At 34.0% G+C, this 17,428-nt stretch overlaps 1 protein-coding gene across 5 annotated transcripts in view; it reads right to left on the minus strand.

Annotated features, from left to right (window-relative positions):
- The window catches only part of LOC106878755 (uncharacterized), a 190,917-nt gene that overhangs the window by 57,640 nt on the left and 115,849 nt on the right, over positions 1-17,428 (minus strand). For 3 of the 5 annotated variants that reach the window (XM_014928076.3, XM_014928075.3, XM_014928077.3), the window contains one exon: positions 1,207-2,670. The exons of the other annotated variants lie outside the window; for them this stretch is intronic. In XM_014928076.3, coding sequence (XP_014783562.1) covers positions 1,370-2,670 — 1,301 coding nt within the window. In that variant the 3' untranslated portion in view covers positions 1,207-1,369. Of the gene's footprint in view, positions 1-1,206; positions 2,671-17,428 lie in introns of those variants that run through there. 5 annotated transcript variants of the gene reach the window in all.

Consider the following 17,428-nt stretch of genomic DNA (forward strand, 5'->3'; position numbering starts at 1 on the left):
ACTGAATATGAAACTTACAGAGTACACTGGTCCACAGGGAATTTCAATCCCAGAGCGTAAATCAGTGAGAGACCTGGGTATCGACATGGGTGATGATGCCTCTTTCCAGGTGCACATTGCCAGAGTGGCAACAGAGTGCGGACGATTGGCTGGATGGATCCTGAGAACATTCAGAACCGGAGGTGGGGAAGCCACGATGGTCCTCTGGAGGACATTCGTCCTCAGCCGCCTGGATTACTGCTCACAGCTGTGGTCGCCCACCAATCTGAAATTAACAGCAGACCTTGAAGCAATCCAGAGGAGATTCACAAAGAAGATTGTCTCTTTGCAACTGCTCAGCTACTGGGAGAGGCTGAAACAGCTAAGACTCTACTCCCTGGAGAGAAGGCGGGAGAGGTATGCAGTAATATACATCTGGAAGATCCTGGAAGGAATTGTGCCAAATTTTGGCATTGAAAGCTACACCAATGCCAGAACGGGACGACACTGCATAGTGCCAAAGATCCCAGCAATGCCATCGCGCTTCAGGACCAGTTACTGCAACAGCTTGGGATTCAGGGGCCCACAGCTTTTTAATATTCTCCCAAAGAGCTTGAGGAATCTGCACAAAGTAGATGTAGGAGCTTTTAAATCAAAGCTGGACCTCTTCCTATCGGGAGTCCCAGATGAACCTACCTCGCGGCAGGAGGTGCAAGTGAGGGTTGCTAAATCAAACTCCATTCTTCACCAAGTGCCACATATTGTGAGAGGCTCCCTGTGATAACAGTGTAGCAACACGGTGGTGCATCAGCATGGCCGCAGCTCTAAGCTGAAACTTAAAAAAAAAAAAAAAAATACATATATATATATATATATATACATACACATATATATAACTTCAGTTTTCATCATTGTTATTGGGAGATTAATGAAAAGTAAGTGCAGCAAAAAAGATTATTCTAAAAAATTAGGAGACACAAAATACGACAAGAATAAAAATTTCTATTATTAAAGATGCTTCTGTTTTTTACTGCAATGTATTTTTTAAACATCACAAAAAAATTTCATTGCTAAAGAAATACATGTGTATTAGTATAAATCTACTGCTAAATTTTCTTTGTTTTAATTTTATATTTTCTCTGTTTTTAGTTTACATTCAATGCACACACAAACATCCATATAGTCTTTTTGAAATGGTATAAAAAAAAATAACAGAAAAACAAAATATATATTATCAAAATTAGCTTTTATTTCCTTAGGGAGGAAAATGATATTCAAGTTACTGACAAGAAGGCATTTCATCAGTGTTCTTAGAATGCTATTCTGAAGAAATATCCTCTGGCACCAGATAAACATCTCTCTCTCTCTCTCTTCATACAAAAGATAAGTGCTATATTGCTGTAACTGTCTGTTCAGCGGCAGAAATGGATTGATCTGAATAACACTTCCGTTTATGACGGAGTAAACTGATTTTATTGAAAAATTTATGACCACAGCTTGTGCACTTGTGTGGCTTACACATGTAATGAATGTTCATGTGATCGCGTAAATGTTGTGGACGGGTGAAACGTTTACTACATATGCAGCAGATGAATTTGTCGTTCGTTTTCTCATGAACATCTTTCTTGTGCTCATTTAGAGATGATTTCCGAGTGAAATATTTCCCACAAGTTGTGCACAAAAACTGTGAGCGGTAAATGGCATTTGAACGGCGTCTGCGGGGGAAGTTGTCATTGTCAATTGTAAGGTCAATCGAATCAATAGTTTTAAAAGTGGCTGGAGCTTGTTGAGATATAAAATCATTTATTTTTTCATGCGACACTGTTGGTAATGGAGAAGAAATCTGACTCAATGAGTTCCCTACTTTGTATTTAGACTGATACGATGTTGATCTGAGTGATGACCTGTTTGGTACCTTCATCATGGTTTGGTTCAATTTGTGAGCTGGAGAAGATAACGGCAATGTGGATTTAATGGATTTTTGAGCACTTAATACTTGAGATAAATCTGATATTCCTTGATTGGTTGGGCAATACACAAAATCATCTTTTTTAGGCAAAGTAAGAATATGAGTTCTGTTGGTAATGTCATGGTTCCTTTCTGAAGTTAATGAAGTTTCTGTGGAAACTGACTCTGATGGTTTGAAATATGGATTCGAGAATTTTATATTTGGGGATTTCATATCAGTACTTAACCCCTTAATGTTAAAACTGGATGCTTTTTGATAGGAAAGTCTAAGTGCTTTGTTTAAAGTTTTCCTAAAAACCTTCATTGAGGGACTAGCAGTTCTACGGAGAATTAGCTGCCGTGTTAAATTAGAATTGAATGTCGGTGTTGAGATGCTGGATTTGGACTTTGGAGATAAATGTGGTTTAACAGTTGTTTGAGGGTTTGAGAAAGGAGGTTGAAAAGAACCTGGTGCCGAACAAAACAAATCAGCGTTTGGATTCTTAATCTTTGAGTTATCTTTATGTAAATAAGAAAGATGAATTTCTGAGCCCTGGTCTTCACAGCCCGAAGTTGATTCTCTCTTGGGGACTATTTGGTGAACCAACTTCACCCCACTCACAACTGACTCTACTGTAGTGGTGTCTACATGGCCAACCAAGTGTTTCATACTGCTTATGGGCTCCACTTTGGCTATGCTTTGGTCAACAAACTGTCCCACACTACCAACAGGAGTTTTCATGTCTATAAGAGAAGAAAATGTGTAAATAATTTGTGCCAACTATAGAAAGTGTTAAAGGAAAAACTTACTAAGCTTTATTTAATGTTACATACTTGGGAGTCATTCATAGAAAACTTAACTTGATTTAACTAGAATGAAATGGGATTATCAGAATATTCTACAGAGACGTTTATTTGATTTAGAAATTATAATAATAGTAATAATAATAATAGTAATAATAATTAATAATAATAATAGAAATAATAATAATAATAAAAATAATAATAATAGTAATAATCATAGTAATAATAATATTAATAATTATAATTATAATAATAATAATAATAATAATAATAATAATAATGCTCCTGCTTTGCTTTGACAGATTTCAAAACAAGTAATTATGGAGCTCAATGAAGAATCATCATCATCATCGTCATCATCATCATAGAATAGAAATATAAAATTTATAAAGTGTTAAACGAAAAGTTTATAGGGTCTTAAAAAAGTTGGTTTGTGGGGACATTGAGAAGCATAGTAATGGAAACATTTGCACAAAATTACAACATCAATTTGCATTTCGCATGAAACTTTTGCATTATCCTTATCTTAGAGTTTTGAATCCTTCAACTTATAATTCCAGCTGAAGTTTAAAGTAACAGCTGAATACGAGAACGGTTTTTAACTCTCTTCATCTTGATATGTGCTTTGTGGTACATGCACTCTTCTCATTGATAACAACTTACGTTTAAACAGGAGTCTCTCATATTTGAGGTAATTAAATAAACTCATTCCATCTACTAAAGGCAATTTAATTGTGTCTTAGCTTTTTCTCTTTCATGTTTTTAAGTGTATCAAATATAATATTCGCAGAGATAGATTTTGAATTAGGAGGGCAGTACAATTCAAGGAGAATGCGGTGGAACTCTAACTTTCAAGAATATAAAAATGATTATAAAGAGATACAAAAATCTTAACTTAAGATTTACTAATTGAAAATTGAGATAAATACAAACTATAAACTGATTATGCTTCTTTAGCTCATCATTGCACTGCAGAACAATTGCATATGACAATAATCTTAACCAAATTTGTCTCTTATTCTAAATTATTCAAGTACAAAATGTAGATGTGTGTTTCGTTCTCTCTCTTTTCACAGACACAGACACACACACACACACATATGCATGTACATGTGTCCTGGAAGCACTGCTTCTTTATTCAAACTACTTCAATATTTAATATTTCCCTTTATTTATCAATTTTACATCCATTCAAATTTTATTTTAGCTGGCTGATGTTAGCTTTATTTCAGACTCTAAGGAGATTGTGACTTCTTTAGCATAAAGAATTGATCAAATCTTCTACCTATTTTCCTTTCAGCTCCATCCCCACCCTTTACTGAAATGTTCGCACCATTCAAATAGAGAAGAGACATGACAATACTGAGTACATTTTTATCAATACCTGAGACCAAGTGATGCTTTCTGAATTCTTTACATGCATACTATGTTTGATATATATATATATATATGTATGTATATGGTTTAGTTAAGAAACAGATGTTCCTGTCATTAGTTTATTTTTTTGTCTTTTTGAAGTAATTCACAAAGCTGATAAGCTGATACCAACAAAATTTATATCTTCCCTCTTCTAAAGCGACACATTTCTCGTTCTTAAGAACTAACTCTAGCTGTGTAAGAGTTCTAAAATGTCATTTACAAATTTGAATTACTGTTCTTTGAAATTTTTAATTTCTTTTAAGAATTCCAGATAAGAATATTATCCAATATTCAAATAAACAGATTTCTTTTTAAGAGAATATTCCGGTATATACTAGCGCTATAAACATTAAAACAAAAATACTGCTAAGTTATATCCAAACTGAAGTCAACAGATTAGCAGAAATCATAGTGTTATAAGATTAAAATCCTTTCAGAATTTGCTTTAGTCTCTCAATGTTCTGAGTTCAAAACCTCCTTTGATCAATTTTGCTGGTAACTCAGCTGGTGACAACAGGATAACTACAAATCATATAACAAGCAGAATTAAATTGACTCTACACATTTGTAGCATAGTAACAATACAAAAAACTCATATTTGCAAACTACAATTTAAACAATAACTTGTTTGCAGTAAAAAACCACCCACTATTTTCTGTCAAGATCAGAACCAATACTTACATGTTCACTGAATCCTATCTCTCAAAACCTATCTAGGTTCCATTATAGCTCTTCAAAAATAAATAGCGTTCTTTTCTAATCTAGTTTTATTTGTGTTTGTAGAAATGGAAAGTGATGGAGTCATATCAAAACTGCTTTTAAGGTTTGGAAATTATCATACTTAAAACTAGGTATGTTTGCTCAGAGATGTTTTTTTATTAAATGCCGTCATCCAGCTTTACCACTATCTTCTTTTCATCACCATCTCCCTCCTCAGGATCCCTAATAGTAAAACCAATATCAACACTTTTTCTTATTTTATTACACTTTTATTTCCACACTTAACAAAAAATAATTTTAGTCTTTTGTAGTTAACTTTTTACTAAGAAAACTATTGCTACTACTAAAAGATAATGAATCTCAGAATCAGTCAACTAACAGATAAAATATTTTGTAGTATTCATGTTCTTTTACATTCAGCTTCCAAATCTTGCTCTCAGATGTATTAAATTTTTGTTTATGTTAGACATCATTATTATTAATGGATTAGCTTTCTTTCTTTTTGTTTTTCTTTCAGAGGAAAAAACATTACTAATGTATTAGGTTCTGAATTTTGATTAACTTATGAGATACAAAGAAGAGTTTTCAAAACAATTGTATTTTACCAAGGTGGAATGGTTGTGATAAGTAAACAATGCAGCATATTTCCATAGAATCATCCATCTATAGTTAAAAATTTTTTGTAAAAGAATTTAAAGTTGCAAGTAATTATATGAACCCAGGTGGACAAGATTCTTTGAGGAAATGGTTTATGTTCTAAGTAGTACAGTTAACTTTTACTTTCAGAAACACTTAATGGTAACTTGAAGAAAAGCATTATCTTTTTTTTTTTTTTTTTCATTTTTTTTTCTGTTTTTTTTTTCTTTTTTTTTTTCTTCTCTATTTTTGTTCTTTTGAAGATTTTCATAAAACAGCAATCTGCTGCATCCATCCTTGAAATAAAATAAAAATTCTGTTGCAATTTCTCTTACAAACTTAACCTCAGTCTGTGATTGATTAAAAGAAAATTAAATTGTTTTACATGCTATTATTTATTAATTCTTTCTAATCATAAGAATGTTTTCAATTAAAGCGAAGTCCATAAAACTAATTGGGTTGTTGTTGTCTGAAAATTAAATTAAAATGTGGGGGGGGGGGGGGGAACTACACCCCCCCCCCCCCCATTAAATTTTTTTTTTTTCACAGATGCACACACACACAAACACACACATGTACACACACCGACACTGTTGCAGAACTTCAATTTTATACATTGTCATATTTCAACAAAAAATAGTAAAATAACTAATAAAAACACAGACTGCTTTGTTTGTTGTTGCTTTGCTTTTTTTTCCTTTTCATTAGCTAATGCAAACACCGGGGGGGGGGGGGGGGGTCAGTGCTTTATACTTATAGGTCATAAATTCTTAAAATCAATGCAAGCCTTTCATTGTCTTTAGAGATGGTTTATTCTACATGTAACAGTTTAGAGAACACTATGGAGAAAATTACAGTAAAATGTTATTCTATCCAGAAGATACTTATCTCTCACCTGCTGATCATTGCAGAAACTAGAATAAAATAGACCTAACAGAAGTCACGGTTTATGAATTTGATGATGATATTAATGTTAGTTATGGTTTATGAATATGAGTGTTATATATAGTAAAAATTATTACAATGGTACAGCAAAATTTTTGTTTGCAATCTCACATGGTCTTGTGCAGCTAAACTCAAACCTTTGCTCTTTAGTTGCCATACAGTATCTTATTTATTCCACCCCCACCTCTCTTGATATATCACACTTTTTATATTCAAGATATTTATTTAGATATCTGTTTGGTGAATATGAACGTTCTTAACAATACTTATGGAAATCTTCAGCACAATAAATAAATCATTTGCAAGTGATCTATATATTATCACACAATTATTCTTGAAGTACACAAAGAATGCAAAACATCCAAGAGACCTACTGAAGCCCTTTTAGTGAGGTATAAAAGATTTATGAAACACCTACTCAAAACACACACACACACACACACACACACACACACACACACACACACACACACACACACATGTATGTATATGCTAATGAAAGAGAAGTTGTGAGACATCCACTTATGTCTGCTTCCAATGAATGCAATGTATAATAACACAATATCTACCATTTTTCAAAGAAGGCAGCAGTTGTATTAACCTTAAAGGAAGTATAAGAACTCTCAGCTGAGAAGTATTACTGAAAGGATAGAAAAGTACATTAATGAAATCAAAGCTTCCTAAACTATTTCTCCTTTTCAAGATTTATACCACAAAAAGTAAATAAAAACTTTTATTATTAGTACTATTGTTATTGTTATTATTATCATCATCATCATTGTCATCATCATTATTATTTTCTTTTCAATTGTTTCCTGTGAGTTTTCCCAGTATGACCAGGTGGAATTCTATATTCCTGATGTGTTAGTCTTATTGTTCGTAAGAGAGCTAATTTTCTATGTTATCTTTTGTTTCTCTTAGCCACTATGATGCTGTATTTAATGCTGTTTTTCTTTGCAGTGTAAACTTTTATGGTATTGCACACTGACTGAATAGAACATGTGCTGAACTAAGTTGTGTTAATGTAACTAGAGAGTGACATGTAGGATGTATGCTATACTGCGATGACTGTGGCTATTTTTCAGATTATATATAAAACTGTAAGCCACGGTGTGCTTTATGAATTCTTGTTCATCTTCCTTATCCTCCTCGCACTTAGAAGACTATGTATTATGAGAACTACTTTTTATTCCCATACACAACATATTGCATATTTCCAATTCAATATGCTTGTACTTTGCTCTGTTTGCAACTTCTTTAGAAGTAGTGTTTTAATCAAAATGGATCAAAATGTCGAGCACAGGTTCTCATTTTGGTCCTTGATTATCATATCTGGACAGTTTTCTTTCATCTCCTTGTCAGTCCCAACAACTGTTTTCCAGTGTATCTGCTGTTACTCAATACTGCTACTTTTTATATTTATATAGTTTGTAATTTGATACATAAGTCCAAACTAAGACCTTACACACACACACACACACAAATGTATATATGCACATCTATATATGTATATATATGTGTGTGTGTGTGTATGTATATATGTATATCATCATCATCATCGTTTAACGTCTGCTTTCCATGCTAGCATGGGTTGGACGATTTGACTGACGACTGGTGAAACCAGATGGCTACACCAGGCTCCAATCTGATTTGGCAGAGTTTCTACAGCTGGATGCCCTTCCTAACGCCAACCACTCCGAGAGTGTAGTGGGTGCTTTATGTGCCACCGGCACGAAGGCCAGTCAGGTGGTACTGGCAATGGCCACGCTCATATATATATATATATCATCATCATCATCATCATCGTTTAAATATAAATGGAACAAAAACGCAATGGAGGGCATTAAAACATTCAGAGAGATTGACGATACAAAGGCAAACAAGAGAAACAAAAATTAGAAGGACAGGCAAAAAAAAAAGATGGGTCATTCGTGGCTTTCTTTCCTCAGTCAAGAACCCAGAAGTCACGACTATTTTGGGCAATTACACTTGAGATGTAGAAAAGCATTCAATCAGCTAAGAGAGTAAAGATAAATTAAAAACCACAAATCTTGCAATTAAAGCTACCCAGGGTTTCCTGGTCAAATTAATAATTTATTCTGCCATTTACCAAGCTGAAAGCAAGCCTGTTTGTCACTTGTCAAATGAAAACACAAATTTGAAGAATGAGATTTTTTCTTTATGTCCACGTTTCCAAAAATACACCTTGTTGGAATTTAAAAGTAGACCACCAGATACGTAGTGAACCATTAACTTCTGGTTTACATCTGCATAATGCTGAATTATTGTAATGTAGATTATCTCCCTTGTGTTTTTTCTTTTGTCTTCTTTACAGGTGTCTCTTGTTTCAACGTTATCTGCTCAAAAGACAACTGACAAATGGTCTTGCTTCTACATACAACAGGCTTCTTTCAGTTTCTGTCTATCAAATCCACTCACAAGGCTTTAGTCAGCCTGAGGCTACAGTAAAAGACACTTTCCCAAGGAGCTATGCAGTAGGAATTAGGAATGAACCCGGAACCATGTTGTTGTGAAGCAAACATTTTACCACACAGCCACACCTGCACACATATATATATATATATATATATATATATATATATATATATATATATATATATATATATATATATATATATACATACATACATACATACATACATATATATAAATATCACCAATACCATCATTATCATCATTTTAATGCCCACTTTTCCATACATCCTTGGGTTGGATGGAATTTACTGAAGCAGATTTTCTATGGCTAGATGCCTTTCCCGTCCCCAACCTTCACTTGCTTTAGAACAAGGCAATATTTTCCCATGGCCTGACATGCTTTTGATTCACTTCAACATTTAAATTTAATTTGTCAAAATATTTTCTTCGCTTTGAGACTGCAACCTGTTCACTGACAAAATTCCATGCTAGCACCTTATAAACACCTTCCACGCAGCAATTGTTTTTGTTTCAGCACACGATTTGAGATCAGGTCACTTGCTATGCAAGTCCATCTCTGTATATCAAATGAAGTCAAGCCAAAATATGATATTGTGAATGCATTAATGCATTTAGTATGCATGTTTCGGATAATTGCACTTCCTCATTTAAAACATACCAAAATATGAAGCAATTGATAGCATTCTTCCTTTAGGACTAGCCATAAAAGGCTCTGATGGGGCCTTTCATGGCAAGTCAATCCTAAATCAATTAAAATGGAGAGTATAACAAGTATTTCAAGTGGTTTGTTCTATTTGAATCAGGTAAGAAATTCTGGTAACAAGCATCACATCTAAGCATAATACAAATTACACATATACACATACATGTATAGAAAGGTATATATTTACACACATGCAAATATTTGTGCACACACACAAACACGCACACACATTTACAAAGCTTGGTCCAAAGTAATGCAGAAGGGGGCATAACATTTTTTTAATTGATAGAGACCATTCAAGTTGTATATGATGGTAGAATAACTCTTTCTCTCTAAAAAGCTATTGTTAAACATAGTTCCTATCACAAGAAATCCATTTGTGGTATTGTTGAAACCAAATCTTGAATTTTCTTTTGTAAAAATCCAGGTGTGTACACTGGTGTAAACTTCACAGCAACTTTTACCATGCCTGTGTCATTAGGTCATTGTGCTCAAAAACTATCCTTCATTAGACCAAAAAGGTGAAAGTCAGAAAATATGAGATCCAAGCAGTATAATGGACAGGGGTGGGGGCCACTGACTGACCCTGTTTGCCAATTGCCTGATTTGTTGCTAAAGATGTGTGTGGTCATGTACTGCCATGGAGAATTTGGGTTAATTTTGGATTCATTTTCAATCTCTTCCTCCTAACAACATCTCAAAGCTCCGTGAGTATCTCAGTGTACCACTCATTTTTTATGAAACTGCCATTTTCCCAGAAACTCAATGAGAATGATTCACTTGTAAATCAAAAGTAGCCATCATGACTTTCTGTTTTATCGTTGGTTCTTGGACTTCTTAGGCTATGGAGAAGAGGAGTGACATCATTCTATGGATTGAAGAATTTTCCCCCAACTCATAGAAGTATGGCTATGTTTGATTCTTCTCACCAAATCAGGGCAAAACATGTCTCCATTCGCTTCAAATGGTCCCAGCACATCAGAACAGACTTTGACCCGTCTCTTCTTTTAACCGAGTGTCACCTACCGAGGTACATACACTGCACATACTTTCTGATTCCCAAAGTCTTCAGCCATCTTATGTAATACATTCTGACACCATTCAAGTCATACAGCAAGTTCGTACATTGTGACTCATCTGTCCTTATGAGTCAAGTCATCCATTTGCTGGTGAGTCTTCTCATGAGTTGCACTTGATGATCCCCACTGTTTGGTTTTCGTTCAAGGCTTCTTTCCCCTTTTTTAAAATTCTTTCTCAACCTGTGCACGTTGCTCTTGCCAGTAGAACTACCATTCTAAACAACCTGTAGCCTTCTGTAGATGCTGTCAGCCTGCACCCTTACTTCATTAAAAATTCAACGATGGCATGTTGCTTCTACTAGGAACTCATTATTTGCCTGCAATGAAGAAAACAGGAAGAAGAGTTACTGTACCGATATGTGCAATTCCAATAACCTATGTCAGTCAAAAAACAAAAATCTTATGCCCAATCCTGCATTACTTTTACTACAACACTCATATATCACACACACACACACACACACGGCTGTACATATATATATATATATAGGGGGAGAATTCACAAAAAAAAAAAGATGAAGACAGGTGGTGTAGAAAACAAACTGATGTATTAGTATAACGCTCGGGAAGTGAAAAAGTCTTTATATATGTATGTATATATATGCATGTATGTATGTATGTATGTATGTATGTATGTACAGGGTGTCCAAGGGCTAAATTTGATGATCTTTTTTATGTCTGTTTTGATTTTGTCGACTACACAGTATGGTAGGGTCAGTTGGGCACCATCTGTGAGAAAAACAGCACTATGACACAATTCACTCTGCCAGAAATTTGGAAACGACATGCTGTATTGCTTGACATTCACACCGGCATAGTAGCGAGCAAAAAAAAAAAAAAGAGAACAATATTTTTTCAAATTTCAGAAAAGCTACCATCTGAACCTACTAAGTTGAATTTGCTTTCATCACTAAAATGAACTTTTGACCAATTTTCATCCGTCCAGTTCACATGAGCTTCTGCAAATAAAACTCTTTCCAATTTGTTCTTCTTGCTGATGGTAGGTTTCGTTGCTGGGGAACAAGTCTTTAATCCAATTCCTTCAGACAATGAGACACTGTAAAGCAGCTCACTTCCGTACCATTACTTACATTTATTTTCTTAGAAATTCCTGCCACAGTCTCAAAAGGATCCTTCAGTATGTACCATTTCATGGCTCAATCATCTTGCATGGTGGTTTTCCGTGGTCTACCAGATACCTTTTTCGGTTCAAAACCTTTAATTTCTTCATAGAGCTTAAGAACGCGTGAAACTACACTCTTAGATCTCCTTGTATCCCAAAATAGCCAAGAGAGTCATTCCTGAAACTTTAATCCTGACAATTTCTTTTCGGAAGTCAGGAGTAACTTTAGCATGGTGTGTCATGTTCGGAAGCTAGCACAATACTGAGACAGTAGTAATGTTGAGCCTGCAAATGTAAATAATGTTTCAAATTTCCAGAAATTTCTGAAGGAATCTAATTGTTCTCTTATTTTGCACAGAAGACATTTGGATGAAATTAGCGTTAGTGTTATTAACTTTTATTAAGACCATTGTACAAACTTAAGATCTTTCAGAGAATTTAGCTAATGGTTAACTGTGTTTACAAAACTAATTACAAATTTGCACATTCACTAGCTTTTCTGATATATTGCCCTTCCTAATACCAACCTCCCAACAGAATGGACTTAATGCTTTTTACGTGGCATCAGCACAAGTGAGGTCAGTTTTAGCATGGATTCTACAACTGGATGCCCTTCAAAATGCCAACCACTTTACAGTGTGGACTGGATGCTTTTCACATGGCACCAGCATTGGCAGGGTCACTAAGTAACTTGCAAGACAAAGAACCTTTGAGAGGGGAAGAGGCATAGGAGGAGATGATCTTGTGTCAGATGATGAAAGGTTATAGTGAGACAAAGCGACAGAAACAGGTGTCTTACTGTAGAGGAAGTACATGGTTACCCAGCTAGAGAGAGAGAGAGAGAGAGAGAGAGAGAGAGAGAGAAAGAGAGAGAGAGAGAGGGGGAGATAAATATATCATTTAGAATACACAATTATACAAGAACAACTTATAGTTTCATGCTTCAAGATACATTAAATTAACAGATTTATATAACATGCCATGTACCTCCAAGTAATCTTTCAGGCTTAGTTTATATTGTTAGATGTATTTTAAAAAACCAAGATGCTGGTCTATGAGAAAAAAATGAGAAGAAAAACACAAAGAAGGTTGATGTAAAAAGAGGAATGAGAAGAAAGAAAAGAAAAGTAAGAAAACCAAGTTTTTTTGTCTTCTTTGACAGTAGAAGCCATAATTAATGAAGCTGGTGCAGAATAATAGAACAGAAAAGACTCTGGATGTAGTACTTTTTTGTTCACCTTAGAATGGAACAAAACACACACACACACACACACACACACACACACACACACACACACACACACACACACACACACACACACAGAGTATGTATGGAGCTTTGCATTTGATGCACAGTATCCAATTTTAGAGGAGGTTTGTGTGCAGATATAGTTTTGCATGCCAATTACAAAAACCACATTTTAGAGAAATTTATAATACAAAAGTTAATAACCTTTAAATATTGAATTTTTTGTAATTTTAGCCAATCAGGCATATTGATTCACAACAGCATGTTGCAAAGTGCCATGTTTTTAATTCTTGTTTTGGTTCTGAAACTCAAGTACAAGAAAAACAGAAACATCTCATCTTTGGAGAAATTGATAATAAAGACACTACATATAAAAAAGGCTATAGGCTTCACACAAGCATAGAATGGCATTCACTGTGGAATTCAGTCTCAGCGAACAACTTCCTAGAGATTCTATGTTATTGTTATTTTAGTCCCTTGCTGTTTCAAGAAGGTATACTGACAAAACTTAGGCTTGGCAAGCATCCAGATACATCCAGAAATGTTTTGTTTATTTATTTCTATACAGGAACAGAAGCTCCAAATGATTGTGTTCACTGATATAGTGTCTATCACTGAAGAAGAGAAATTTTGCTGAAACACCAGTGTTTATCAGTCCACAATTTGTGCTTGTAACAGACAAAATTTCTACGGAGAAATTGCTTGCTGAGTTTAGATTTGTGTGTACACGAATCTATTTCAAATGATGTACATATCTATATCTGAGCTCTGCTTTTTCCAGAGTGTATACTTGTGTGTGTGTGTGTATTTATATATGTATGCATACATCCAAATATGTAGAGAAAGAACATATCTCAAATTTGATCAATGAAAATTCTCCATCACATCTGGCCATCACAACCTACCAAGCAACCTATTTCTCACTCAACAGAGTTCAATTTACCCTAGAAAATTTTTAATTAACAGACACTATTTAAAGTCAACATGAACTCAAATGCATCACAGTTCAATGGTGGCTTAGCTGGCTGAAACTTCAAAAGTCACTGCCACTACTGCTCTTCTTAAAGAATGATAATTTTGTACTTTACCAAATGCGTTGAGTAATCCTTTAATTCAATGTAAAATTGCTTTTGTTATAACATAAAAACAAACATTAATAATATATATATATATATAAATATATATAAATATATATATATATATATATATATATATATATAAATAAATATATATATATATATATATATATATATATATATATATATATATACATATATATATATAAATAAATATATATAAATAAATATATATATATATATATATATATATATATATATATATATATATATATATATATATAGAGAGAGAGAGAGAGAGAGAGAGAGAGAGAGAGAGAGAGATGTGTGTGTGTGTCTATGCTGTGTATCTAGAAATTTCACATTGTAGTTGAGGGACATCAACAATCATTCACATTCTCTCTCTCTTATTTGCGCACGTGCACACAAACACACACACACAGAGGCTTCTGATGGTTTTTATCAACCAAATTTACTTACAAGGCATTGGTTAGCATGGGGTTATTGCAGAAGACACTTGACCTAGATGCATTCTGTTGGGGCTCAACTTAATACCATGTGGCTGCAAAAGCAAACTTCTTTCTTCACTACACAACCATATCAGTGCTTATATATATATATATATATATATATGTATATCTTCTACATCTGTCTGACTTGGAACAGACACTATGCTTTCACAAATTGTTTTTGGATGCCTTTGTAATCTTGTGCAAACATTTGCAAACCTATTGTGGCTAATCCATCATCATTTGCTATTCCCCTTGAGGGCTGAAAAGGTATATCCAATTTATATCAGCTTTGCACATAGACTTAACAGTTCAGTTGCTTGTCTTCATTATATTATTATAATAATAATAATAATAATAATAATAATAATAATAATAATAATAATAATAATAATAATAATAATAATAATAATAATAATAATTATTATTATTATTATTATTATTATTATTATTATTATTATTATTATTATTATTATTATTATGGGTATTATAGCCTATATACCTGAAGGTAAATGTAAAAAAGATTTGAAAAACATTATCAAAGCAAATGATAGCCACAGATTATATACTTGCCAAATCTGTTTCTCAATAGCTGTGTGCATGTGGGTGGGGTGAGGGGTAGGTTGGAGGGCTAGGAATCAAAAAGACCATATAAAGAAAAAGAATAAAAACCCACCTAAAACAAGATTGTTGAAATATTCAATGAGAATGTGAGAGATGTTCTCAACAATTTCTAATTTCTAACAATCAGTTTTCTTTACTTGTATGGTAAAGATTAAAAAAAAAAACCAAGAAAAGTAAATGGCTGTCGATTAGAAATAATTCCTATTAACAGGAACTCAAGAATGGTATGCAGAAATGTCTTAAGATAAGAACCATTATATAAAAAAAGAAAATGCATTTTAGCAAGCAGTTATAGTGTGAAGTGGAACAGTCTCTGTGTGTTCATGCACACGTTCATATTTATACGTGTGCATGCACATGTCTACGTGGGTTGGTGTGCAGGTACCACATATAGATTTACGATACACACACACACACACACATATATGTATATGTACGTGTATTTTATGTATACATCTATGTGTATATGTATGTGTGTATGTATACATATATATATATTGACACATACACACACTCACACTCACACACAACTACCAACTAGACGCAAAGAGATCTACTAAGGATTATTTTTAATAAGAAAATTGATTTAAAAATACCAAAAAGAGATGTTCATTTAAAAATCAGTAATTTTGCCGGTATTAAAGTTTATTGTAACTGTATTATATGCCAGTTACCTCAACTTTGATTTATAACTTGACATTCAGTCATGGATTTCATTTCTTATTTTTAAAACACACTTCCACAAAGCAAAATCTATGGCCATGCATAATTTGAAGATCTCTGAAATTGTATGATTAGTCAGATTGATGTTTAGGCTATTCTGATAGAAGAGATTAAATAGCAAATAGATAATCAGTCAAGCTATTGTTCAAATGGCATTGAAACATGTTCCTGCAGTTTCTTTGCTTTTCCTTTTTTTTTTTTTTTTTTTTTTTTTTTTTACAGACATAATGTATCTAGGACTATTTTATTCCATGTGTCTTTCCAGTTTTTTCTAAACCAAAACTCAGTCTTTTAATGATTTAGCAGAAAATATCCTAAAGTGGATTTATTTACTCAAATGCTTATAGTTTCTTTACTTGTGGTCATATTATTGACAAAACAGTTTGGCTGAAAAATCATTTTTTTTTTTTTTAATGTAAGTAGTCATTTGTGCCACCCCACCTCAACTGAGCAACCAAATTATCTCTCCTCTTCTACCCCAAACATTTTTCACTCTCTTCATGCATTATGCATGCCTCTCTCTTCCCACACGACATTCCTGCAACCTATGCAGCTACATGTCATCTCTTTCTCATGATTTTCTTTTTTCTATTCTATCATCATTATTATTCTGCAGTTCCATCCAAGTTTTCCTGTGCTGTCAGTCATCTCTTATTCCCTTTACTTCCCTAAATTCATGCATTATTGGTCATCACTTGTCCCCTATTCACTATCCAACCCTACCAAATCTTTGCAACCTCCGCACTCCTAAACTTCTGTCCCCACTCACTTCTACTCACCTAGTACCTTGAGGGCCCACCTGGACACCTCATCACCACTATTTTTTATCTACACCCTCTCCACTTTAATCATCCTCACTGTCTCTTCTAAAATGAGAGTAGCCATGTAGCCCCACCAAAGTAAGAAACCTGTTCTGCTCAGGCCTCATCTCTCACACTTTAACCCCTTACTTCCTGGTGTAAAGTCACACCCTTGAGGGCCATGCTCCTGCAATCTTCATAGTGACCTTACTAATGCTGGTGGCACAAAATTGCACCCAGTACATGCTTTTAAGTGGTTGGCATTAGCCATAGAAACCATACCAAAACAGACAGTGGAGCACAATGAAGCCCTTGGACACATCAGATTCTATCAAACTGTCCAACCCATGCCAACATGGAATATAGTATTCATTTCCCCAGGCTTTGTACAAACCATTTAACCCTTTCTTCTTTCCTAATGTCATTATCATGAAATTTATTTCCTGTCCATGCATTTCCTGCAGCTATCAACTTACAACTGTTTAAGAGGAACATTTTATTGGTTTAAGAAGAACTAAGGAGGCTGTGGGTACAGTCACCATCACCACCCTCCTTGCCTTCAAACCAAGCCAAAATTTTAAAAGTTAGGAAAGGTTAAATAATTCTCTGTTTACAAGGAGACTGGCAGATGCATT

The sequence above is a fragment of the Octopus bimaculoides genome, chromosome 2 (genome assembly GCF_046866305.1).
Source record: "Octopus bimaculoides isolate indiv1 chromosome 2, ASM4686630v1, whole genome shotgun sequence".
NCBI classification, from domain to species: Eukaryota; Metazoa; Mollusca; class Cephalopoda; order Octopoda; family Octopodidae; genus Octopus; species Octopus bimaculoides.